This window comes from Ranitomeya variabilis, chromosome 1, assembly GCF_051348905.1.
Source record: "Ranitomeya variabilis isolate aRanVar5 chromosome 1, aRanVar5.hap1, whole genome shotgun sequence".
Classification (NCBI taxonomy): domain Eukaryota; kingdom Metazoa; phylum Chordata; class Amphibia; order Anura; family Dendrobatidae; genus Ranitomeya; species Ranitomeya variabilis.
The window spans coordinates 819,968,643-819,994,455 of record NC_135232.1 but is presented as its reverse complement, the minus strand read 5'-3'; the positions used below and the strand labels follow the sequence as shown (position 1 = coordinate 819,994,455).

The 25,813-nt window shown below is 43.3% G+C and overlaps 1 protein-coding gene across 3 annotated transcripts in view; it reads left to right on the top strand.

Annotated features, from left to right (window-relative positions):
* Nucleotides 1-7,668: 7,668 nt before the first annotated feature.
* The window catches only part of STAP1 (signal transducing adaptor family member 1), a 175,871-nt gene continuing 157,726 nt past the window's right edge, over nt 7,669-25,813 (top strand). Inside the window, exon 1 of one of the 3 annotated variants that reach the window (XM_077274993.1) lies at nt 7,669-7,861. In XM_077274993.1, the coding sequence (XP_077131108.1) occupies nt 7,751-7,861 (111 nt within the window). In that variant the 5' untranslated portion in view covers nt 7,669-7,750. The remainder of the gene's footprint in view (nt 7,862-25,813) is intronic. The other 2 variants (XM_077274984.1, XM_077274989.1) reach the window with 2 other exon arrangements.

Below are 25,813 nucleotides of genomic sequence, written 5' to 3'. Positions count from 1 at the left end.
GCCTACACAACAGATCTATAGTCATCAAGTCAGGTGTCAGAAGTAATGAATTCATGATGCACAAACAAATGGCTCCTGAATTCATTTTTCCTGACACTTGGCCTGGTGAGTATAGATGTGGCTTGTATATAGATATGGCTTGTATCGCCTACATCGTCTCTTCATATTTTACATCAGTATTTTGAATCCAAAACCAGGTGTGGTTGATGCATGCAGAAGTGGAGCATATGGTTTTATAATACTTTTCTTCGTACTGTTGTACCCCTGATTTTGGCTTTCAAAGTCCGATGTAAAACTCTGTCCAAATAGTGCTAGTGTGACCTCTGCTGTAATCTCATTGTATATAACACAGGAGTTATCGCTTTGTAACTGTTTGGTATTAATTTTTTTTTAATCTTTTTTCACAGCACTTGGAGCTCCACTGTTGGCCCAGGTTCTGGAGCGGTCCTTCATCAGTCAGCCACGGACCCGTCCCAGCCATCCTCGGGCGCTGCAGCAAGTGGGCCTGCCACACAACCTGGAGACCAGGAAGCTGGTCCATCAGGTCTTCCCCTTCCCCAGTCCTCTGCCTCTAGCTAATTTTTTATGGGCTCCTCCCGGCAGCGGCAGAGGGCCGCGGAAAGGTCACTCATGCCCGAGTTTTTGCACTTGAGCTCGGTCTTCCACGAGGGACTCAAGGCGATGGGTGACCGACTGGATACTGCCATTAGTCATATGAGCACACGTATCCAGGAGGTTACCACAGCCATTGCCCAAGTGAAAGCCGACCTCCAGAGGCCAGCACATCATTTTTTTAATCAGATAGAACAGGGCATGTCGGAACACCTTAGTCCCGATCTCCAGATTACTGTTATGCAGGCCTGCAATGCTGCTTACGTGCAGGCTATGCAGCAGAGTCGGTATTTTCAGCAGACAGTGGGGGCATTTCCACCAGTGCCCACACTGTCACGCTTTACCTCAATGCCGACATCTGCTGCATACCACTGCACGGCCACCTCCATTCCAAACACTGCCGGACCGTATTATAGCACCACCACCATGCCCAGTGCAGTGGGACAGCCCACCGCCACCACCATGACAACTGCTGCTCCTGCTTGGGCCTCCTCCACTGCCACCACCATGCTGCAGCCGCAAGACCCTGGCCTGTCGTTCCCCGCCACCACAAGAATGCCGCTGCCGGACCCAGGCCCGTTCCACGCCACCACCACAAGAATGCCGCTGCCGGACCCAGGCCCGTTCCCTGCCACCACCACAAGAATGCCGGTGCCGGACCCAGGCCTGTTACCCGCCACCACCACAAGAATGTCGCTGCCGGACCCAGGCATGTTATCCGCCACCACCACAAGAATGCCGATGCCGGACCCAGGCCTGTTACCCGCCACCACCACAGAAATGCCACTGCCGGACCCTGCCCTGGCGTTCCCCGCCACCACTAGAAGGCAACAACAACCGCAGATGGACCGTGACATGTCGGCGACCACATCAAGGCCAATACCCAGTAGCCCAACGAGGCTCCCCGGACGGCAGCGCCAATCCAAAAAAGGAAAAGGCAATAAAAAAACAAAGACAATAGCTATCCCTCCCCCATCACTATCCCTCCCCCCTCACCTCCCAATGTGTATGTAATGTCTGGTTTGTCTCAACCTTCTAGTGTGTCTCTGCCCTCTCATGTGCCTAGCCCAATCCCCGAATTTCCCGACCCCAGTAGTTTTATTGCACCTTCTCCAGCCACCCCTGCGTCGTCAATAGTTAGCCAGCCCTCACTGCTCCACACCCCCCAATTTCGGCAATCACCAAGCAGGCGCAGTTAATTTGTTTTTTTTATTTTATGTTGTTAAAATAAATATCCTTTTTTTGCCCCCCAATAAGGTTTGGATAACTGTGTATTTTGTCGCCGGCAACACACACCGTGCGCCAAATCAAAAAATGCGCCGAACATTTTTTTGGGGGATACCTCCTAGCTCCAGTAGTTAGTTAGTACAACACATAAGGTTTGTGTGTGTTTGGTATAGAGAAAAGAGGTTGCCCCCCAAAAAAAACACTTGTATTTTCAGTCTGTGACTTTTTGTCGCAGAATTAAGACAAAATGGTGGCAATACACAGCTGAATACATAGCTGTAACTATACTCAACTGGTCGTGTCTTAACAAAATCGTTAGTTATGACACCAGACCTTTAGAGTAGAGAAATGCCTTGTATTACCTCCATTTTATCTTCTGTGTACATTAAATCTATTTAACACAAAGTAAAGGTACGATGTAGGTGATAGAAGGCATATCTATACCCAACAGGACTTGTGTCAGAATAAATAAATTCATGAGCTACTTATTGATGCATCATGAATTCATTATTTCTGACACCTGACTTGATGATTATTGATTTGTTGTGTGAAGCTTCCGTCACACTGACATTATTGGCTCAGTATTTAACATCACTATTGGTAAGCCAAAACCTGGAGTGGTTCAATGTGAGTAAAAATGAAATAAAAATATAAACACCACCTCTGGATTTAACAACCACTCCTGGTCTCGGCTTATATACTGAGAATGTGATGGCACCAAACAGCCATCGTCTACACAGTCTGCCTCACATACCAACTGGTGAACTGAGTCATAACGCAATGACGTCAACAACCCAAGAACCGTTAGTGGTGTGTAAGCAAATACATGGGAGACATGGTGGAGATACTAAAACAGAATTTTTTTATTAAAACAAACAATATCAACATTTTGAAAATAACTGTTACACACCCAAAGCCAACAGGACATTTCATACCATATTGTCCTGCCATTCTACACGTCCGAGGTCTGAATCAAAAAATGCAGCAAATTGGTCCCGCATGTGGCCTACTTCAACTGTTGACCGCAGCGGGTGATGACGGTAATCAGGCAATGGGTTTCCAACAGGTTCATCAAGTTGTATGGTGGGTCGCTCCTTAGCCAGAATGAAATTGTGGAGAACCACACAGGCTTTTACCACCTCATCCACTGTCTCCATTTTTAGATTTATGGCAGTTGCTAGAATGCGCCATTTGGACACCATAATCCCAAAGGCACACTCTACTGTTCTGCGGGCCCTGGTTAGTCTGTAGTTATAGATCCGTTTTGTGCGGTTCAAGTCCCGACTTGAATAGGGCTTCAGGAGATTTTCACTCATCTGAAAGGCCTCATCCCCAACCATTACAAATGGCAGCGATGGGCCTTGAGTGTTGGGGAGAGGTCGTGGCTGTGGAAAATTAAAATTTTTGCCATAAACACGTCGGCCCATATCCGTGTTTTTAAAAGTCTGTGAATCGTTGCCACGGCCAAAAGCACCAATGTCCACGGCAATGAAGCGACAGTCCGCATCGGCTATTGTCATGAGAACAACTGAAAAATATTTCTTGTAGTTGAAGAACTGTGATCCCGTTCTGGCTGGTTTGATAATCCGGATGTGCTTCCCATCCACCGCACCCAAACAGTTGGGGAAATCACAAACAGTAAAAAATTTATCAGCAATTTCCATCCACATGTCCTCCGTGGGTATGGGTATAAATTCTTCACGGAGAATGGTCCATAAAGCCCGGCAGGTGTCAAAAACAATTCCAGACAGGGTGGAAATTCCAAGGCGGTACTGGAAATGGAGGGATGACAAGCTCTCTCCAGTTGCAAGAAATCTGTGGAAAGAAAAAATAATTTACAAAAATGCAAAGAATACATGTCAGACCAGCAATAATTATGACTAGCATTTGTTTAGAATTATTACGTACCTTAAGGTAACCAGGAGACGTTCTTCTGGTGGAATCGCTCTACGGAGCTGTGTGTCCTGTCTCCGGATGGCTCCTTGGACGCGAGCAAGCCAATCCCGGAAAGAGTCTTGTGACATCCTTGCACATTTCGGGAATTTTTCCGGGTTCTCATTGAGCTCGACATACAGGGTGTGATATGCACCACGGCTCTCCCGCAGTTCTACAATGGGGTGTTGCCAAAAACGCCTACGCCGTGTCCTTTTCTGTCTTTCCCGGTTTCGGTGTTGCTCCCAAGCAAACGCACACGCCAGAAAAATCTTGATGCTTAGATCCAGGTTGAAGTAAAAGCTATCCATGTGAAGATCCATCATGTCACAGGATACAGGAGCAAAATCTGAAGATTTCAGCTGTCCTAGGGTCTATATATAGATATCACGTAATACACGCCCTCTGTAGTCCCATTGGCTGTTTCTTGTGATCTAGATTTTTCTCCTGTAAATTTTTCCAACATGTGCAAAAAAAACGCAAACGCATGGAAAATGCATAAAAAAAGCATGTAAACGCAGCGTTTTAATGCCGCTTGCGTTTACCGCATGCAGTTTGAAAACGCTGCGTTTACACGCGTTTTCTTGCGTTTTTCTTGTCCTTGCGTTTGCGGATTAAACGCTGCAGATTAAAACGCAAATGTGAAAGTAGCCTAAAGGTACCTTCACACGAAACGACATCGCTAGCGATCCATGACGTTGCAGCGTCCTCGCTAGCGATATCGTTTCGTTTGACACGCAGCAGCGATCAGGATCCTGCTGTGATGTCGCTGGTCGCTGAATAAAATCCAGAACTTTATTTGGTCGTCCGATCGCTGTGTATCGTTGTGTTTGAAAGCAAAAGCAACGATACCAGCGATGTTTTACACTGGTAACCAGGGTAAACATCGGGTTACCAAGCGCAGGGCCGCGCTTAGTAACCCGATGTTTACCCTGGTTACCAGCGTAAAAGTAAAAAAAACAAACAGTACATGCTCACCTGCGCGTCCCCCAGCCTCTGCTTCCTGACACTGACTGAGCGCCGGCCCTAAAGTGAAAGTGAAAGCACAGCGGTGACGTCACCGCTGTGCTGTTAGGGCTGGAGCTCAGTCAGTGTCAGGAAGCAGACGCTGGGGGACGCGCAGGTGAGCATGTACTGTTTTTTTTTTTTACTTTTACGCTGGTAACCAGGGTAAACATCGGGTTACTAAGCGCGGCCCTGCGCTTAGCAACCCGATGTTTACCCTGGTTACCCGGGGGCCTCGGCATCGTTGGTCGCTGGAGAGCGGTCTGTGTGACAGCTCCCCAGCGATCAAACAGCGACGCTGCAGCGATCGGCATCGTTGTCGCTATCGCTGCAGCGTCGCTTCGTGTGAAGGTACCTTAAATGGTCAATTTGCTTATTCGGATAATCACTGTCCACTGCTAAGCTCATTGTTTTGGTGGTGAGGGTGACCAGGATGAAGAAAGTACATAGACAACACACAGAGTAGATATGAGTGACACTATGTTAAGTGTCAGTTTCAGTACCTGTGACTTTGCTTACCTGTTTAATCCTGTTTCTTATCTTGGATTTTGCTTCTTCCCTTGACCTTGTTATTGTACGCTTCATCTTCCTCTTCTGACTTTTTAGCCTCTGTTACATCTGTATCTTGGTACTGACCTGAGGTTCTGTCCGACTACTTTCTGATTCTCTGAAGGTGGAACTAACAAAGTAATCATGGTTGCACATAGTTTTCCTCTGACACTGCCCCATCACTTATCAGGTTTTGTATCTGGTATTGCCATACAACACTTCATCAGAACCTACCGTAGAATCTGAACTTTGTGTCATAGGAATTGATGGTAGGCACAGTATTCTGACTGCCATCGATTAGCAATTGATGGCATAGCCCAGTGAGGTTTCCTTTTTTTTTAAGATCTGCAGCCCGTTATGTTTCCTATTATGAATAAAAAGAATCACAACAAGAAACATTGGTTTGCTAATATTTGTCACCTCATCATGTGTGTAACTTTTTAGCAAATCACTCAACAACAAATAAGGAACCTAGCTTGTCATATGATTAGCTAAAATGCATCACTTGGTAAATAGTGACACTCCCTTTTACCAAAATGTTGGGATATGCTGCCTTCACTAAAATATTCCCTTATAATAGCAACTGATATAATTCTTACTCTTGAATTCCCACCAACGTGTGCCCAGCAATTGCAATGAGGATATTTCTATGCACAGGTGGACATACCATTGATGCAATCTGTGCAGTCGTACAGGGGCCCAAGAGGTGAGGGTGCCCACTTCCACCCTCAAAGCAGGTGTAATTGTGAATAATGATTAGCAATTGAACTGCAACGGGCCCAAATACTGATTTTACACAGGAGCCCTCTTCTGTCGGTGTCTACCCCTGCTCCTATGGGCCAATCAAATTTGCTGATCCTAGTAATGGGGTGCACTGTCACTATTGTGATGGTTTTCTAATGATTTCTCATGCTACTGATTATTTATATAAAATAATATTCCAAGCCGAAGGTATCTATTTTCCAAACTTAAAAAGAGCCATCCATGCCAAAAATTCCTGTGGAAGGACATAGAAACATAGAACGTGGTACGGATTCAATAGAAAGCATAGGCTATTGAATCTGCACCCCGTTACGTGTGTGTGTACTCAGACTTTGCAGTGCGCTCCTGTCCGCTGAGTCCTGCACCTCTCAGAGTAGGGGTGGAGTGATCGGTAAGGGTCTGAGGACCTGGACATCTGTCAATCTGCTTACAATTTAAAAAGGTAGAAAAATATAAAAATAGATGTAGAATTGGTTTATGGTACTTCTTCTTTAAGAGTTTTCAATATTGGACTAGGTTCACATCACCTTAAAGGGCCACTGTCACCCCCCTCCAGCCGTTATAAACTAAAAGAGCCACCTTGTGCAGCAGTAATGCTGCATTCTAACAAGGTGGCTCTTTTAGTTTTAGGTTCAAGTATACCCCAAAAAAAAGCGATTTGATACTTAGCCACCATTGCTGTCTCTAGCCAGGGAGGCTGCTCCTCACTCCCCAGCTCGAAACGCTCCTCTGCCGTCACTCACATCTTCTTGGTCTTTCTGCGCCGCCCCCTCAGCGCTGTTTACGTTTTCAAACCAGCGCCTGCGCTGTGTAGTACTGTTCTGCACAGGCGCAGTGTGCAAGCCTGGCTTGGACGGCAGACGGCCAGAGCTTACTGCACCTGCGTAGAACAGTACTACACAGCACAGGCGCCGGTGTGAAAACGTAAACAGCGCTGAGGGGGCGGCGCAGAAAGACCAAGAAGATGTGAGTGACGGCAGAGGAGCGTTTCGAGCTGGGGAGTGAGCAGCAGCCTCCCTGGCTAGAGACAGCAATGGTGGCTAAGTATCAAATCGCTTTTTTGGGGGTATACATGAACCTAAAACTAAAAGAGCCACCTTGTTAGAATGCAGCATTACTGCTGCACAAGGTGGCTCTTTTAGTTTATAACGGCTGGAGGGGGGTGACAGTGGCCCTTTAAGGAGAATGGACGGACAAAACACAGATTACAGTCTGCCGTGCTAAATGTTTTCTGTGTATGGTGCCGATGTCCTGTAGGCGTCCAATACAGTATATACAAATATAAAATGTCTACATTTTACGTGTGTGTAATTATATATATTTATATAAAAGATACATCCACATACATAATATTGTGATAGCTTACCTCTCGGCATCATTAGCTATGGTGGCCAATTTATAATAGAAATGTTCCAATTCTGGAGGCATTGTGCTACATTTGTCAGAAATGAAGTAATCCATCCATATGAATGGCCTTTAATCTTACCTGCTTTCTCCTCCCAGCAAAAATGGGCTGGGTGAGCCTACAGCACAAACAACCTGCACATTTTTTCGCCTGGACTTCCTCATACACGCTGATTATTGTATTTTCTTTCACTTGGCATACTGCTAGCTGAGAGGAAGGTCAACGGCTAGAGATACTTGGAATAAGGAAAGTGTGAACATGGCAGCTGCAGAACCTGCACCAAGAAGAATCTACCTGCAAAGGTCTAAGCTAACTTCACTGCCTTTATACTATGAGGGCTTTCTGTGGATCAAACGAAGTAGAAGTAAGGTAGGAATATTCAGTTTGTTTGTTCTCTGTTGATTTGTACATATTCAAAAAACATATTCATGGTTAATCATTCCTATAGAAACATTTTTCATTTTGTATATTTATATAGATAGTCATGTAGTCATAGTGTATATGATATTAAATTACCAAGGTTAAAAGATTATTTTCCAAGTTTTGGCATCTCGCTAATAGGCGTAAAAAAGTGAAGGTGATGCAGAATGGAGGCCCCTTCATACTCAGGATTATGTGGCTCCCGGCACTCGGCACCACACCAATCAGAAGGGTTTGGCATATCTTAACAATGTGCCATCAATTTTTGAGATGAGAAAACCATAAAACATTTTACAAATCTAGACATTGTGATAGACCATTTTGCATGTCAATTAAAGCAATATTTATGAGCGCTGTAAATTAATCACATAATGACCGTTGTATTACAGCCGGTGGACTTTAGCTTGGAAATAGGACTTTTCAAGAAAGAAGTTGGTATAAGCGTGACATTCCCCTCTAAAGGCAACATACATTAACTTTTAACACAAAATATTAAAGAGCTAAAAAAATTCAGTGAGGAACTATTATCTTGAAGATTTTACTTTCTACATAATCGTTAAACAAAGTCAGCATTGTACTTTACCCACAGACGCCAATGGGTAATCACTGTAAGATATAAATGAACAGTTACTGTATGTGAGCCAGCAGAGCCATAGAACTATGGAAGCGGTCTCGGTGCAGTTAGACGAGGTTGATCTGATACCATCTGCAGGGAATGCTGGTCTATCCATTGCATATAAACCAGTCTTGAAGAGTATCTTAATTCAGTCGTGGTGAAGAAAGGCTGGCCATTGATAGAGGTTGACAAGGCACCATTCCGCTCATTAGGCCTTAAACGTGCGACTGCTTTGAAGAATAGGGTAATATTTGTAGTTAGTGGCAATATTGAATTTGCAAGTCATCTTTTTCCACTGGTAGATCGCACTATGATATAAGTGAATGTGATAGGGCTGCAGCCATCAAGTTGTGTCCATCTCAACATGTGAGCTACAAAACGTAGAACTCATGAGATTTTTTGGGGGGCTTGCCTGTCACTGTCACTTGCTGGTAACAATGTGATCATATTTACTTACAGTATTATTGTGCTATATGGTAGTCTTTGGCTGTTCAGTGTGTGATGCTGCAAAAGTTGCACAGTAGTCCCAGCCTTAATGATATCTTTACAGTGAGCTGGGTAACTAGGGGCATACATAGAAATGATGGGGCCATAGAACAAGAAATCATATTGGGCTTCCAATCACCCACCAAAACAAATGTGCATATTGTGCGTTGTTGGCAGGGTCAGGGCACATAGACATAGTCACAGAAGAGTATACATCCAAACTTTTAAACACAGGGAAAGGGCCATAAATTGCGGCATGTAATGTTTTCACGCAGTATCATACCCCATACAGTATGATTTCCCTCAAAATGTCTACTGATACACAGTATAATACCCCACAGTTAGTTCCCACATACAATCACAGTGCCCCTCATAAGAACAGAATAACACCAAAGTAAGCCCCCACAGTATGATGCCACCACACTGACCCACCACAGTATGATGGTCACCACAACCCCTCCACACAGTATAATAGTTCTCATAGCCCCACACACAGTATGATAGTCCCACAGCTCCTTAAACAGTATGATGGCCCACCTCACCCTCCACATTATTTGCGATCTTGCTGCTCTTAAAAAGTATGATGGTCCCACAAACCCACCTACACTCATAGTATGATGGCCCCCATAGTCCCCCCCACACAATATAGTGGTCCCATAGCCCTCACACAGTATGATGGTACTCATAGGTCCCAATGTAGTCTGGGGACCCAGCAGTACCCTCTACAATGACTTGCAGATAAAAAATACTCCCCTCCCCCACTCGCTATTCAGTGCGCTGCTCTGCTCTGTGCAGCATGTGGATGCAGATACAGTGGAAATCAACATTCCCAGAGTAAAGGGGGTAGTACCACTTAGCTCTGGACACCCCCACAGCTATGGACTGTTGGACTGTACTTCCTTACGTATATGGCCAGCCTTAAATGCACCTTCTGGGCTTTTAGAGGTTTGAAATTCAGATTCATACTCTTCGTAATGTTTTGAATTACTAATAGTCTTTAATTATAAATTATTTGGTGTGCTTCAGCAGTATGGACATGGATATGTGACATGTATAGTTCCATTATGGTGCTCGTTGTCTTGGCATATTCAAATGATTCAAATAATTATTGTGACACAGCACAGAATAACCTTTCCACATTGAAAGCACTGATATATAAATATGAAACTAAGTTAAAGTCAATCTGTCACTAGATTTCACAAAACAAGCTATATTTTTAGCTTGAAGTCTTAGACCTGATGAGACAGATGTACATACTATGGAAATCCATGTCAGAATGGCTTTAAAATCCTGATATTAGAGTCCAGCAGCAGAATTTAATATTCATGTGTCCAAATGTATTCAGTCTTCAGCCACTCCGCCTGACTGACTGCTGAGCGTTGTGAGATCTCAGCAGGAGGAGGAACCCTGAGGAACTGCCAATGAAGCCAAGTGGGAGGATATGGAGTTCAACTGTTATGAAAGATTGTAAAGCCATTCTGACATAAATTGTCAAATTAAATGCAGCATCTTCATCAGGTCTAAGATGCATGTACAGTAGTAATGTGTACAGTCTTTATTGTGGAATCTGGTAACCACTTTAGCGGTTAAAGGGGTTTTCCAGGTTCGCATCATACTTAGGGTCACATAGCTGCTTGGTTATGTATGCTGCATGCTCTATGAGGATTCTATGAGGATTCACAAGTCTGCAGTCACATAGAGTGACTACAGACGTTTGTGCCAAACCTGGACAGCGCCTTTAAACTTCTGACTGCATACAAAATATATTCAGCTTTTATCCAGACATAAAGGGGTTCTTCCATGAACATAGTATATTTTAATTGATAGATCTTGGACTAAAAACAGGCTTCACAATTGGATGTTAAACGAAAATATTCCTGTGCTGAGATAATCTTATAAATGTGCCTCTGCTATATACTGTGTAATGGCTGTGTCTGATCATGCAGGAACATGGTCCGATCATACCACATCTCCTGGGCAAGGAAGGAAGCAAAGGAGTACACAGACAGGACAGCATTAGATCACACCTGATTTCTGTGAGGTAAAACATTTTTCTGCCTGTTTCTGAGCAATGTTTAAGGCTATGTGCACACGTCAGGATTTCTTGCAGAAATTTCCTGAACAAAACCGGACATTTTCTGCAAGAAATCCGCATGTGGTTTTTTTTTTGCCGTTTTTTTGCTTTTTTTACGGAGATTTCCCAATGGAATAATATAGTAGGAAATCAGCAAAAAATCCACAAAATTAATAAACACGCTGCTTTTTTTTACCGCAATGCGTTTTTTTTTTTTCGCAGAAAAAAAAAGTAACATATGCACAAAAATAGCGGAATGCATTCTAAATGATGGGATGCATATGTATGCATTTTTTAAGCGTTTTATCGCGTTTTTGTAGCGAAAAAACACGAAAAATCCTGAATGTGTGCACACAGCCTAACCTCACAGAAAGAATCAGCTGTAATCCCAAGCTGTAAATTAGAGAGACTTCTTATTTGTTCTGATTTTATTAACAAGCGGAATTACCGTATTTTTTGGCATATAAGACGCACTTTTTCCCCCCCAAAAAAGGGGGGGAAATGGGGGGTGCGTCTTATATTCGCAATGCAGGCTTACCGTGGACCGTGGCGGCAGAGGTGCGGCGGCAGAGGTGTGGAGATGAGGAGGCGCAGTGAGCGGGGTTCCTTTCCCCGGTGAGGTGATGCAGCAGCCCTGGAAATGCAGCGGAGCCGGGTGAATCCTGTTGTTATCGGTGCGCGCGGCCATCTTCCTGAGGCCGCGCGTTCGCAGATGGAGCTCTGCTGCCCAGGACTTCAGGAAAATGGCTGCGGGATGCCGCGCGTGCGCAGATGGGGATCGCGGTGGCCATTTTCCTGAAGCCCCGGGCAGCAGAGCTCTATCTGCGAACGCGCGGCCTCAGGAAGATGGCCGCGCGCACCGATAACAACAGGATTCACCCGGCTCCGCTGCATTACCGGGGCTGCTGCATCACCTCACCGGGGAAAGGGACCCCGCTCACTGCGCCTCCTCATCTCCACACCTCTGCCACCACGGTAACAACAGGATTCACCCGGCTCTGCTGCATTACCGGGGCTGCTGCATCACCTCACCAGGGAAAGGGACCCCGCTCACTGCGCCTCCTCGTCTCCACACCTCTGCCACCACGGTAACAACAGGATTCACCCGGCTCTGCTGCATTACCGGGGCTGCTGCATCACCTCACCAGGGAAAGGGACCCCGCTCACTGCGCCTCCTCGTCTCCACACCTCTGCCACCACGGTAACAACAGGATTCACCCGGCTCTGCTGCATTACCGGGCTGCTGCATCACCTCACCGGGGAAAGGGACCCCTCTCACGCCATACCTCTCACTGTGCCTCCTCATCCCAACACTTCTGCCGGTAACCACTGCTGCCACCCTCCCATGGACACCAGGCCGTGGCGTCGCCCACCTAAGCAGGAAGGGACCCTGCTCAGGTGCACGCCGTACCGCCTCACCCCACCTCTGCCGACACCATGCCTCCTGTGACCCTGCTCTGCCACCACCAGCCCACAGGTAAGATACTGTAAATTCGGACAATAAGACGGACCCCCATCTTATAAAAAAATCTTTTTTTCTGCAATTTTCACCCCAAATTTGGGGTGCGTCTTATGGTCCGGTGCGTCTTATATGCCGAAAAATACGGTAATGTAAAAGAGCTGATCTGTTTCATGACTGATGCAAACAAAATTAGAGAGACTCCATTGATTATTACAGTGTGCAACTGAGTTCCATTTTGTGTCCTTTTTTAGAACGGAACACAAAACATATCATGCATCCACGTCAGTAGGTTGTATGTGACCGCTTTGGCCTGTAATTGCCCGCTGTGGTCACATGTCCATATGGCCAGAGAACATATTTGATCTTTAAGTCATTTGACCAGAGAATCTTTTAAAGAACTGATGGATTTATCCATTGACAGAACATAGAAAGGTGTGCCTATTTTCAAATGAAACAGGAATATGATGGGAAAGACTGGGGTTAAAATTTAGCCCCGACATTTAAAAACCCACGGGCCCATGCCAGCTATGTCCCCTTCACCAAATTTTGGTCTCTATTACTTAGATTACTCTGGCTGCAATAAAGCAAGATTTAGTATTAAATTTCCAATATTGGTGCTATACAAGATTTATTAATAATAATAATAATAGTAATAATATTGCAACAGACAAATAACCAGCATATACAGTATACTGTAGATAATACCGCCATACTGATTATTAAAGAGTCACCCCCAGCTATATTTTTTATTAAATGTGTGTATATATGCACGTAGTGTAGTGTGATCTTATTAATGTACTCAGAAAAATACATATAAAGGCAGGTATTTAAACATGTACATTACATAAAGAGACAAGGTAATATGAAGGGCTCAGTGGGAAGACTAGCTCATCCAAGAGCAAAGTATAGTGGACAGGGTCGTACAGGCCCATTGGAGAACTGGAGGATTCTCTAGTGGGCCCAGGCACTGACACCTACTGGCCTACAGGGCCAGCAGCTGCCTAGGTCCCCCGATGCTCCAGGGGCCCCAGGCAGTGGCATGTCGCTAATAGCAGCACACCACACAGACGCTATGGTGGCCCCCAGTGACAGCGGAGCAGCTGTGCGTGACAGGAGGCAGAAGTCGTCTGCTGCGGCTAAAGCCTGTCCCCTCTGCTAAAGACAAATTAATATTCACCCTTCCCCATGCCCCCATGGGCATGGAGAGGGGTGAATATTCATTTCACTTTATATAGTGAGCAGTGTTAGCCGCAAGCTGTATTGAACACTGCCCGCTATCAGGGTCAGCAGACCAAGACCCCAGCTCCTCCAGGGACCCCCAGCCCATGCAGCCACTATGGGGCCATAAGTCAGAGGGACCTGGTGCCAGCACCGCCCCCCAGTGCGCGCCGCATTCAACTGTATCGGCATCATAGATGCAGTTGAAAGCAACAATGGAGGAGCGAGCGTCAGGTGACGCTCCTTCTCCCATCAGTCCCCTCTGCCTCTGACACTGCATGTGCGCTATGATGTCACTTTCATTGCGTACCCGCTGTGTGCCAGGCAGATGGCAGTGCAGCTGCTGATACTGGAACAGAGCCGAAATCAGCGTGGGAGCGAGGAGGAGAGGTGAGTATTGTGTTTGTTTTTTTAGATGTATACAGCTCTGGAAAAAAATAAGAGAACACTGCAAAATGTTCAGTTTGTCTGATTTTTCTCTTTATAGGTATGTTTTTGAGTAAAATGTAAATTGTTCTTTTATTCTATAAACTTCTGACAACATGTCTCTGAAATTCCAAGCAATAAATTTTGTTGGGTATTTTTGGAAAAGGAGAAATGGTCAAAATTTAAAAAACAACAGTGCTTTCAGACCTCAAATAATGCAAAGAAAACAAGTTCATAATCATTTAGAAACAACAATACTAATGTTTTAACTCAGGAAGACTTCAGAAATCAATATTTTGTGGAATAACCATGATTTTTAATCACAGCTTTCATGCGTCTTGGCATGCTTTCCGCCAGTCTTTCACACTGCTTCTGGCGCAAAAATGTAAACAGTTCTTCTTTGTTTGGCTTGTGACTATCCATCACCCTCTTGATTATATTCCTGAGGTTTTCAATGCGGTTCAGGTTCTGGAGATTGGGCTGCCCATGACAGGGATTTGATGTGGTGGTCTCTTAATTTTTGCCAGAGCTGTATACTGAATCCTAGTTGCATTATACTCTGTGGGGAGGACTGCATTATATTCTGTGTGGGGGGAGGCTGTATTATACCCTATGAGGGGAGGCTGCATTATATTCTGTGAGGGGGAAGCTGAATTATACCCTATAAGGGGAGGCTGCATTATATTCTGTGGGGGGGAGGCTGCATTATATTTTGTGGGTGGGAGCTGCATTATACCCTATGCTGCATTATACCCTATGAGGGGAGGCTGCATTATATTCTGTGGGGTGAAGCTGCATTATACCCTATAAGGGGAGCTGCATTAAACCCTGTGAGGGGAGGCTGCATTATACCCTATGAGGGGAGGCTGCATTATACCCTATGAGGGGAGGCTGCATTATATTCTGTGAGGGAGAAGTCTGCATTATACTCTATGAGATGGGGCTGCATTACATTCTGTGGGGGGAGCTGCATTATGCCCTATGAGGGGAGCTGCATTATACCCTATGAGGGGAGGCTGCATTATATTTTGTGGGGGAGGAGGCTGCATTATACCCTATGAAGGGGTCTGCGTCATATTTTGTGGGGGAGGAGGCTGCATTATACCCTATGAAGGGGGCTGTGTTATACCCTATGAGGGGACTGCATTATACCCTATAAAGGGGCTACATTATATTCTATGGGGGGCTGCATTATACCTTATGAGGGGGATGCATTATACTCTGAGGGGGCTACATTATATTCTGTGGGGGGCAGCATTATACTATATGAGGGGGTTACATTATACCCTATGGGGGGGCTACATTATATTATATGGGGGCTGCATTATATTCTATGAGGGGGCTACCCCGATCCCTCCTACATAATTAAGATGTGTACTACCTTGTATTATAACCTGATATTAGCACATTTTAGTGCACAATTGGTAGTCTTGTATTTATTTTTATGTAGCTACATAGTGGACCCCATAGAAGAATGACTTTGCACCATTTAAATCATGCAGTAACATGAGTTATGCTCTGGAGAATATAATAATTGTAGTGCTAAGAGAAAACACAGCTTGTATGCACATTGTATGATGTATACAGTGCCAGACTCATCATCTGGCAAATGCTATACCGCCTTAGGGAGCCCACGCGAAATGCACGTTGGGCTGCAGACTGACCCGTCCTAGAGGGACAGTATGGGCAAAAATGTGGACTAAGTGATAGACTTTATTCTCTATACATGCATAGGTATGCTGGTTGGGACTTTTTTCCCTATTACCTTCTTATTCTACTAGATTTACTTTGACTAATTATTCTCTCACCATTAATACCATGTCTTGTGCTGGGATGATTTGAAATGCTAAAGCACTGGTACTTCATGATTGGCATTTTTGCACTAATTTAGTAATCTTCCGTGGTTCATTTACCATGTCCACTATCAGAGTCGGACTGAAGCACCTTGGCACCCACCAGAGAAAACCATTCTTGTTCATATTGCGTTGAGGTTTATGTAGGAAGCCATGAAAAATTAGATTTGTGCGGAACCCCCTGCAGGACCAATTGCTTGAATCATGCAGCAAAAATCACTTTGTGCTCAGTCTAGCCTAAGTTTCAGCACTTTCTCCCTTTTTCAGGTGGGAACAAAAGCATGTAATCCCACTTTTCAGTGAGGGCTTCAGATGGAAGAACCAACAGAGCCTCTGAAATGGGGCCCAAATGCAATGTGAACCTGGCCTTACTCTTTGTTGCAGAACTTGCATAGCTTAACTAGAAATCTGATTCTTCCACTTGACTAACCACATTCTCCAGCAGAGATTTTGTTTTACCAGATACTTAAGTTTCCTAGCATTGTTTAATAGTGTAAAACTGAGAATATCACAGCATGCCTTTAAAAAAAAAATCAAAAAACAAAGAGCTCATATAACACAGCTCGAATACTTAAAATATTATTTTAGGAGTAAATCATGTCTAAGTGGGAACTACCTAGCTATCTACTTTTAACCACTTTCTGCTGAAACTAGGTTTGGTTTTTATACCAAATAATTTTTTATTTCACCTTTAAATTTTCACTTTTGAAGAACCCTAACTTTTAATTTTCTCCTGGTGACATAGTCGTATGAGGGCTTGTTTTTATGCAGGATGAGTTGTATTTGTCAGTGTCATCATTTTGGAGTAAATATCTTAGAATCATAGAATGTTAGAGTTGAAAGGGATCTCAGGGATCATCATGTCGAACCCCCTGCTCAATGCAGGATTCACTAAGCCATCTCAAGACAGATGTCTGTCCAGCCTCTGTTTGAAGACTTCCATTGATGGAGAACTCACAACTTCTCGTGGTAGCGTGTTCCACTCATTGATCACCCTAACTGTGCAAAAGTTTTTTCTAATACCTAATCTGTATCTTCTCCTTTCAGTTTCATTCCATTGCTTCTCGTGTTTCCGTATGCAAATGAGAATAAGGATGATCCCTCGACACTGTGACATCCCTTCAGATAGTTGTAGACAGCTATTAAGTCTCCTCTTGGCATTCTTTTTTGCAAGCTAAAAATTCCTAGATCCTTTAACTGTTTCTCGTAGGACATGCTTTGCAGTCCGCTCATTATCTTGGTAGCACTTCTCTGAACTTGCTCCAGTTTTTCAATATCTGGACATAGTGTTCCAGATGAGGTCTGACCATGGAGGAGTAGAGGGGGATAATTACTTCACGTGATCTAGACTCTATGCTTCTCTTAATACATCCTAGAACTGTTTGCCTTTATTGCTGCTGCGTTACAGTGTTGACTCATGTGCAGTCTGTGATCTATTAGGATACCCAAGTCTTTTAGATCACAGACTGTGCATGAGTAAATAATTTAACAAGCCTTTGCTAACTTTTTTAGGGATGAATATAAGCAAAACAGCAATTCTGCCAGTTTTTTTTTTCATTTTATGCTGTTTGTCATGTTCCAGAAATAAAGATTTGCCTTCATTTAGGTCAACACGATTGAGACAAAACCAATTTTTTTTCTAAACTCATTTAATCGATGGGTGCGTTACCACTACATAAAAAAAGCAACAAAGGTTACTGTGAACACAATATAAATAATTGCTTTTAACAATAAAGAGAAAAGAAAAAAGGTATGTGCTTCAACAAACAACATACATAATTGGCAACCAGATCAGTGCAATTACTCAGGGATACATCACATATAGTGTTACTCCAAGTAAGAAAGAAAATCAGGCTAAAAAGTGAGAAAGAGGAATGGCATTATCCCTTCAAGATATGAGATGCTAAAGCATCCCTCAGTTGCAATGAAAGTTGTCTGACAGGATTTCCATACTTGCACAATTCAAACATCTGTAAAAGAATTGAAATCATGTTTACAAAAATTAGAATATGACAAAAATATGACTAAAATATGTATGGGTCTCTGAAACAATGCACACGGCATTTCAATGGGTATGTACAGAAAGTATTTCTCAGAAGGATCACTGAAAAGGGAAAGGTACCCCTAGTATATAGTGACATACATGGGGATTTATAAAAGGGTCTGTTAAAGACTTAAATGCGATAGATAGCTATGGTACACTTAGATAATGATTGTGACGTAGTAATGGACAAATCTACAAGGGAAGGCTGAAGGTTTAGACCTTAATGAGAGGTACTATATGTCACTTCATAAAAACATGTCAGAAACATGATAGAAAAAGATGTTAAGATAAGCCACAGGGTACATACAAACTGACCTCTAACAGAAGACAAGTGAGTGTGACATGAAAATGCACTTACCAGACGATAAACTTACCTGGAACAGCCAGTGACAGGCAGCGGCTGCCAAGGCAAACAGTATGATGGGGTGCATTAAAAGAAGACTGGACATACATGATGAGAGCATTATACAGTCTCTGTACAAATCTCTGGTTAGACCGCACATGGAGTACTGTGTACAGTTTTGGGCACCATTGCTCAGGAAGGATATAATGGAGCTAGAGCAAGTACAAAGGAGGGCAACAAAATTAATAAAGGGGATGGGAGAACTACAATACCCAGAGGGATTAGCAAAATTAGGATTATTTAGTCTAGAAAAAAGACAACTGAGGGGCGATCTAATAACCATGTATAAGTATATAAGGGGACAATACAAATATCTCGCTGAGGATCTGTTTATACCAAGGAAGGTGACGGGCACAAGGGGGCATTCTTCGTCTGGAGGAGAGAAGGTTTTTCCCTCAACATAGAAGAGGATTCTTTACTGTTAGGGCAGTGAGAATCTGGAATTGCTTGCCTGAGGAGGTGGTGAAGGCGAACCCAGTCAAGGGGTTCAAGAGAGGCTTGGATGTCTTCCTGGAGTGTAACAATATTGTATCTTACAATTATTTGGTTCTTTAGAAGGCTGTAGATCTGGGTATTTATTCTGATGGAATGTAGGCTGAACTGGATGGACAAATGTCTTTTTTCAGCCTTGCTAACTATATTACTATGTTAGATTGCATATGGTGCACTGCATGTGTCAGTGCTGTGGGAAATAGGGATTCAGTGCCAATAGGATTTTCACTGGTCTGCCTGGTTAAGTGCTGCATTATTTAGAGCAGGTGTGAGGACCCTAACCCACCAGCTCTAGTGCACCAGGTGGCATCTCTTCCCTCTGAGCTATTCAGCTGACTGGACAGTTCTTTGCTAAACCAGATACTAGTACCTGTGTTGCTCCTGATTGTCTCCACCCTGAGATCCTGATTGTCTACACACCCTACTTAAAACTTGCACTGCCCTTCCTTTCTTGATAGATTATTGAGCTCCCAGCCTTTAGTCTAGCTTATCCTCAATATTCTACTGCTGTACCATGTACCGACCTCTGGCTATTTCCTGACTATAATACCTGCTTATCCTCCCAACTATACTGCTGCACCATCTATCGACCTCTTGCTATTTCCTGACAACGCTACCTGCTGGTACTGCCCCTAGTGGTTGCAAAATCACTACTCTCACTCAGATCAGTCCATAATAGCAGGAGTCTATGACTCACTTCCTGTTTCCTGTGTTGAAGGCTGGACATGTTCCCAGCTCATGTTTGTGAGCGGGCGAAGACTAGTGACACATCGTGACATCATTTCCTGGGGGCTGGAAGTGATGTGTAGTGGAATGCACAGTGGAACACAAGCAGTGTGCTGATGTGGGAGGTGCTTTGGGCTATTAGTGCTGAACTGGGCTTCATCCTCAAGAGGTGCTGCCAATAAGAGAAACTGTTAGTAATGGCCACAATTAGAGACACCACACCAGGAGAAAACAGACAATAAGCAGACGGGAGGAATGTAATAGAAATGAGGAAAGGGGAAGAAACCGTAATATAACATACAAAGTGAAAGGATAACAAGATACTAAAGTTTTGTGAAAATAAAGAAATGGGATAGAATGATGGACAATAAATAATATACCCTGTAAGATGGAGCACTAACATATCTGAAATAGAAAACATGGAATTAATGGAATGGCTACAGGTCCTCACAAAATTAGAATAAAATCAAAAAGTTAATTTATTTCAGTTCTTCAATACAAGATGTGAAACTCATATAGTATATAGAGTCATTACAAGCAGAGTGATCTACTTAAAGTGTTTCTTTCTGTTAATGTTGATGACTATGGCTTACAGCCAATGAAAACCCAAAAGTCATTATCTCAGTAAATTAGAATAATTAACAAAAAACACCTGCAAAGGCTTCCTAAGCGTTTAAAAAGGTAACTTAGCTTGAAGCTCCTATCAAGCGGTAAAATCAAATAAACCGCTGGAGTGGTGCTTTAAACACTGTTCCAAGCATCCGCCTCAAAGTTTTTCAAGATTCTTTTTCACATTGCCCAGTCAAAATTGGCAAAATAACTGAAATGGCCAAAGTTAAAATGAAGATACAGTACATGACGATGCAAACTTTTATCTTTCTTGACTGTAAAGACAATGTTAATATGTGGAATGTGGAAATTCTTTAAATGTTTTGTAGAATACATTACATGATACATACGCCAAATATAGCACGTGGCCAAAGGTGTAGAACATAACATTCATATGTGTTTTGTTGAATACTAGTGATGAGCAAATGTGCTTGGATAAGGTGTTATCCGAGCATGATCAGGTGCTAACCAAGTGACTTCGGTGTGCTCGAAAAATATGTCCAAGTCCCCGCAGCTGCATGTCTGTTAGCCAATCCCTGTTAGCCTGTTTGTTAGGCAATCCCTGCATGTGTTGTGGCTGTCGAACAGCCACGAGACCTGCAGGTGCGGGGACTCAAACATGTTATTCGAGCACACCGAAGTCACTCAGTTAGCACATGAGCATGCTTGCTCATCACTATTGAAAACCTAATATCAGTATAGCAAAGGCATTAAAAACAATATACTGGTTAACATGTTGAGTTCTAGAGACTGAGTCATGATTGACAATCGATCCTAAAATTGCTTCATGAATTGAAGTTAGGTCCAAGGTGTAAACCAGGGGTGAACAAGTAATTTTTCCATGGGGCCACATGATAGACTGTGACTGTTGTGGAGGGCTGAATCAATAAACCCAACTTAATTTTTTTAGTTTATAAAAAGCAGTAAATCATACTGCTCTTTTTCTTCAACCCTTGTACCTTTTATCTGCAGTCCCCAACAACGTATGATGACCTAACAGCACCCCATAGAGTAGATGTCCTTGCTGCGCCCCAGAGTCCTGGTCGTTGCAGTAATGTTGCTCTTCCACCAGGGGGAGTGATGTTACGTCTGATGGTACTAAAGGAGTTCACCTGACCAGGTATCACAGTCACACACTACACTTCACACTCCAGTCCATCAGGGGGAGCAAAAGGTTCTATGTACTAGGCCACTCCTCACACACGGGTAAAACTGGTGGGTTGGATAGGAAGTGAGGGAGAAAGCACCTGGGTTCGACCCAGAGAAGACCTGTCAGGCAGACAGGGTGAGAAGGAGGAACATCTGAGCTGCAGACAGAGGTCCCTGTCAGGGGTGGGATCCTGACAGAGACTGGGTTTGAGATAGAACGTTACGGAGCTGCGCCTGCACCTCATTGCGGCAGCATCTTAAGAAAGGACACAAAGCGAAGTATATTGTGGAGAGTGAGAAACGAGATCACAGCACAAGGAGATAACACCGGGAGGAGTTCTGCCTTAAGATCGGGCAACATCCGTCTGAGGCGCGTAGCCGGTGGGCGGAACACCGAGGGAGTAATCAGCTCTACGCATTACTTTGAAACACGGCAGGGCAGTTAATTCCAAGTTGGCTGTCCAACCTTTACAACTAATGAAGACAAAGGAGGCAAATTGTGGGAGAGGGGCATCACTAGGGTCCCTATAAAATAGCTCCAGGCCTACCCTGTCATACGGGTCGTCCTAGCCATACCATCTGGGGGATGGAGAGAGAACATCAGATACATCTAAGAAAGTTGTGAGGACTATCCCGTGGTGCTCAGCAGGGAGGTACTACAACACACAGGCGCTAGTAGGAAGGCTACTGATTTCCACCTGCAAAGGGAACTCTGGATGTGCCTTCGGACCGGCCGGACTCAGCCAGCCCTGTGAACAGGGCTCTAGACTGTGGACGCTGAAGTCTTCAGTAAAAGGTAAAGAGACTGCAACCTTGTGTCCTCGTTATTTACCGCTACCTACCATCACCACCTACTCTACTGGGAACCCCTGGGGACATACTTCACCAGTGGGAAGGTACACCATCCAGCTGCTATAACATTACCCCAGTGGACCCCTCAGCAGCGTCGGTCATCCTGACAGAATACAGCAGGTGGCGTCACGAACACCGTACAAACTTCAACTTTAATTGGACGCCCCTCAGAAGGGCCACGGACCGGTTCGGGCCACCGTGACATTCCCAGAACCGAGACAGAGGGACCCAGTACCGAGTACCCCATAGGCCTACGCGTGGGGGTGCTCCATCCTCGCACCACCTTTCAAACAGCATTATGATCCTTCAAACTGTATGAAGTCACAAATCAAGGCCACCAAACAACTTGATGTCCCTATAAAAGTATGATGTCCCCTTATAGCCCCCATGCAGTATCATGTACCAACACAGCCCCCCACACAGTATAATGTCTGTGTACAGCCCCCTATGCAGTATAATGTCTGCACACAGCCCTCCATTCAGTATGTCTGGACACAGCCTCATTACAGTATGAAGTCCCTACAGATTCCCAGAAGTACTGATAATTAACAAAAACAAACAAAATAAAGCTATTCACCTAACCCCTTTTCTTCTGCTGCTCCGGACTGTGCAGTGTACTGGGCTATGCAAAGCAGTTGTGATTTAGTGATGTCATCGTGCCTGCTGCACTCTCAGACACAGAGGCTCAATGGTAGAAGAAGGATCTAATGGATCTCTCTTCCACCATTGTATTCACCGATATCTGTATCTCCAGTATGCAGATACCAGTGAAATTGAGGCGGACAGCGATCGCTTGATGTGGGACATCACTGTTTCAAGCCCTTTGATGGCCACACTTTCCCCAAACCTGGTGTAAACCATTGGCAGGGCCAATTTCAGCAAACCAAGGTTAAGGGTCTTCTCTTAAATGACCCACAAAGCAAAAAAAACCCAAAACTCTATAAAATGTACTCTGTAACAATACGGTACCTCTTCACTGTATCAAAGACACTAACGCCATGAAAAAGATCCTGTTTGCCCTGTTTTTCTTTTACTATAATTGTATGCATTTGAACGGAAAATATTTACTATCATGTACCATATTCACCTTTTATCTACCCAGAACTGACTTGATTGGCATGATTCCAAGCAGGTTGCCATTAGGGCAACAAAGTTTGGCACTGCTGTTAGGGCGCCTTTCCTTAAAGCGGCAAGGAGTGGAGAGGAAGAGCTCAGAATGTAAATTTTTTGGCATAGCTGCCCTGCGTTGCCGTCCAGCCAGGTATAAACTACACTAACAGGCTGTTTAACATTGCAGCACAAAGAAAAGCATTCATTTTACCTTTGGATTTTTCATTTATACTGTGTCTGGTGAATTACTATTTCCTGAACATTGCTCCTTGATTGGATGTGTACATGTATTCCCTTTGTTTTAATTCATATACATTCCCTATCCAGATCTATTTAATGTCCTGTAGAGAACACTGTAATAATGGCTTACTTTGATATGCTTGGCTAACTCATGAATGAGGAACTCAAGTTTAAAAGCAAATCTAGGTTACCGTAAATAACCCACTAAGTGACATTACCTAAATTCTTCCCTCTGACCTAGCTATTAACCGGGATTCTAATTTTTACTGTTTTTTCCTTTTAGTAAAGATAAAATATTGTTTTTTTTAGGCAACATTCATATTACAATATAAAATATAGACCAACTCTAGACAAATATAAACATTCAGATATCATTATACTTAACTAGTATCTCCCGAATTATAATAATAGAAGTCCTGTGAGCTCTTTAGGAGATATAATAAATTGTCTGTCAATAAAATATCATTCAGAGTCTTTCAGATCAACATTATGGATCCTGTAGCATCTGGGCTTCAAATTCAAGAGCAACAGCTTCTGGCCCTTTTGACCCAGTTAAATTAATTTAGTTTTCCAAATAAATGTATTACTTTTTGATAACTAGATGCTGTGCCTTTGTGGCTATAGTTTAGCTGATTGTTATAGACGTATCCTATCATTTAAAGAGTAACTGTAATTTTCATTTCATAAATCAATGCAACATGTGAAGCTAAGTAAGGTTTCTTTATGCTTTGCTACTGTACGTTTGCACGCTAAAAATAATATTTAGCAAAAAATAATTTTTCTGGATCGCCATATTCTGAAAGATGTATCGTTTATATTTTACTACCAAACGAGTCACATGTGTCATTGTTTTTCGTGGGACAGTTGATGTTTTCACCTACAAATTTTTATTTTACGTTTTAATTCTGCTTTACACTATTTTTTGTGTTTCAGCATGACGAAAATGCTACATTTTTGTTGTGGTTTTTATTTAATTATCTTTGTGTTCACCATATAGGACAAATTATGTGACAGTTATAACTTGGATTTTACCAGATATGGCAATACCAATTATGTGTATCTTTTTCTTTTTATTTTTTTTATATATAAACTGCATTTTTATTACCTAAACAGTTTACCAGGATTTTTTGCTCTTTTTATGTGTTCTTTTTGCATTTTTACAAGTTTTATTGAATTTTATTTTACTTTGTTCCACTTTGATATCTTGCCTATGGCAGGGCTTACAGTGGCTTGCAAAAGTATTCACCCCCTTGGCTTTTTTGTACCTATTTTGTTACATTACAACCTGTGTTTAAATATTTTTGTAATCCGATTTGTGTGTGATGCCTAAATAGTCTAAGTTGGTGAAATGGGAAAAATACAGGCATAAATTAAATTTATGAGATCAAATAACTAAAATTGGCATGTGCATATGTATTCATTCCCTTGTGCTATGAAGCCCCTAAAAATTTCTGGTGCAAGCAATTACCTTCATAAGTCACATGCTTAGTGAAAAAAAAGTCCACCTGTGTGCAATCTTAAGTGTCACATGGTCTGTCAGGATATACACAGCCTACAGAGGCTGCAAAACCAGTATGCAAGAGGCACCACTAACAATACAACACTGTGAAGACCAAGGAGATCTCCAAACAAGTCAGGGACAAAGTTGTTGAGAAATGCAAGTCAGGATTGAGTTATAAAAAAAATATCCCAATTTCTGATGATCCCCGGAGCACCATCAAATCCATTATCACAAATGCAAAGAACATAGTACCACAACAAATATGCCAAGAGAGGGCTGCCCACAAAGACTCTTAGCCCCAGCAAAGAGGGCTTTAATCAGAGAGACCAAAGGTTACTCAGAAGGAGCTGCATTGTTCCCAAACAGACTGGAGTATCTGTCTATATGACCACGATAGGCCATACACTCCATAGAGGTGGCCTTTATGGAAGATATGGCAGAAAAAGCCTTTACTTACACACAAAAATTGTAAGTATCATTTTGAGTTTGCCAAAAGACACATGGGAAACCTCCAAAATGTATGGAGGAAGGTGCTGTGGTCAAATGAGACCAAAATGTAACTTTTTGGCAACCAAGGTAAATGCTATGTCTGGCATCAAACCAACACAGCTCTTCACCCCAAGAACACCATATTCACAGT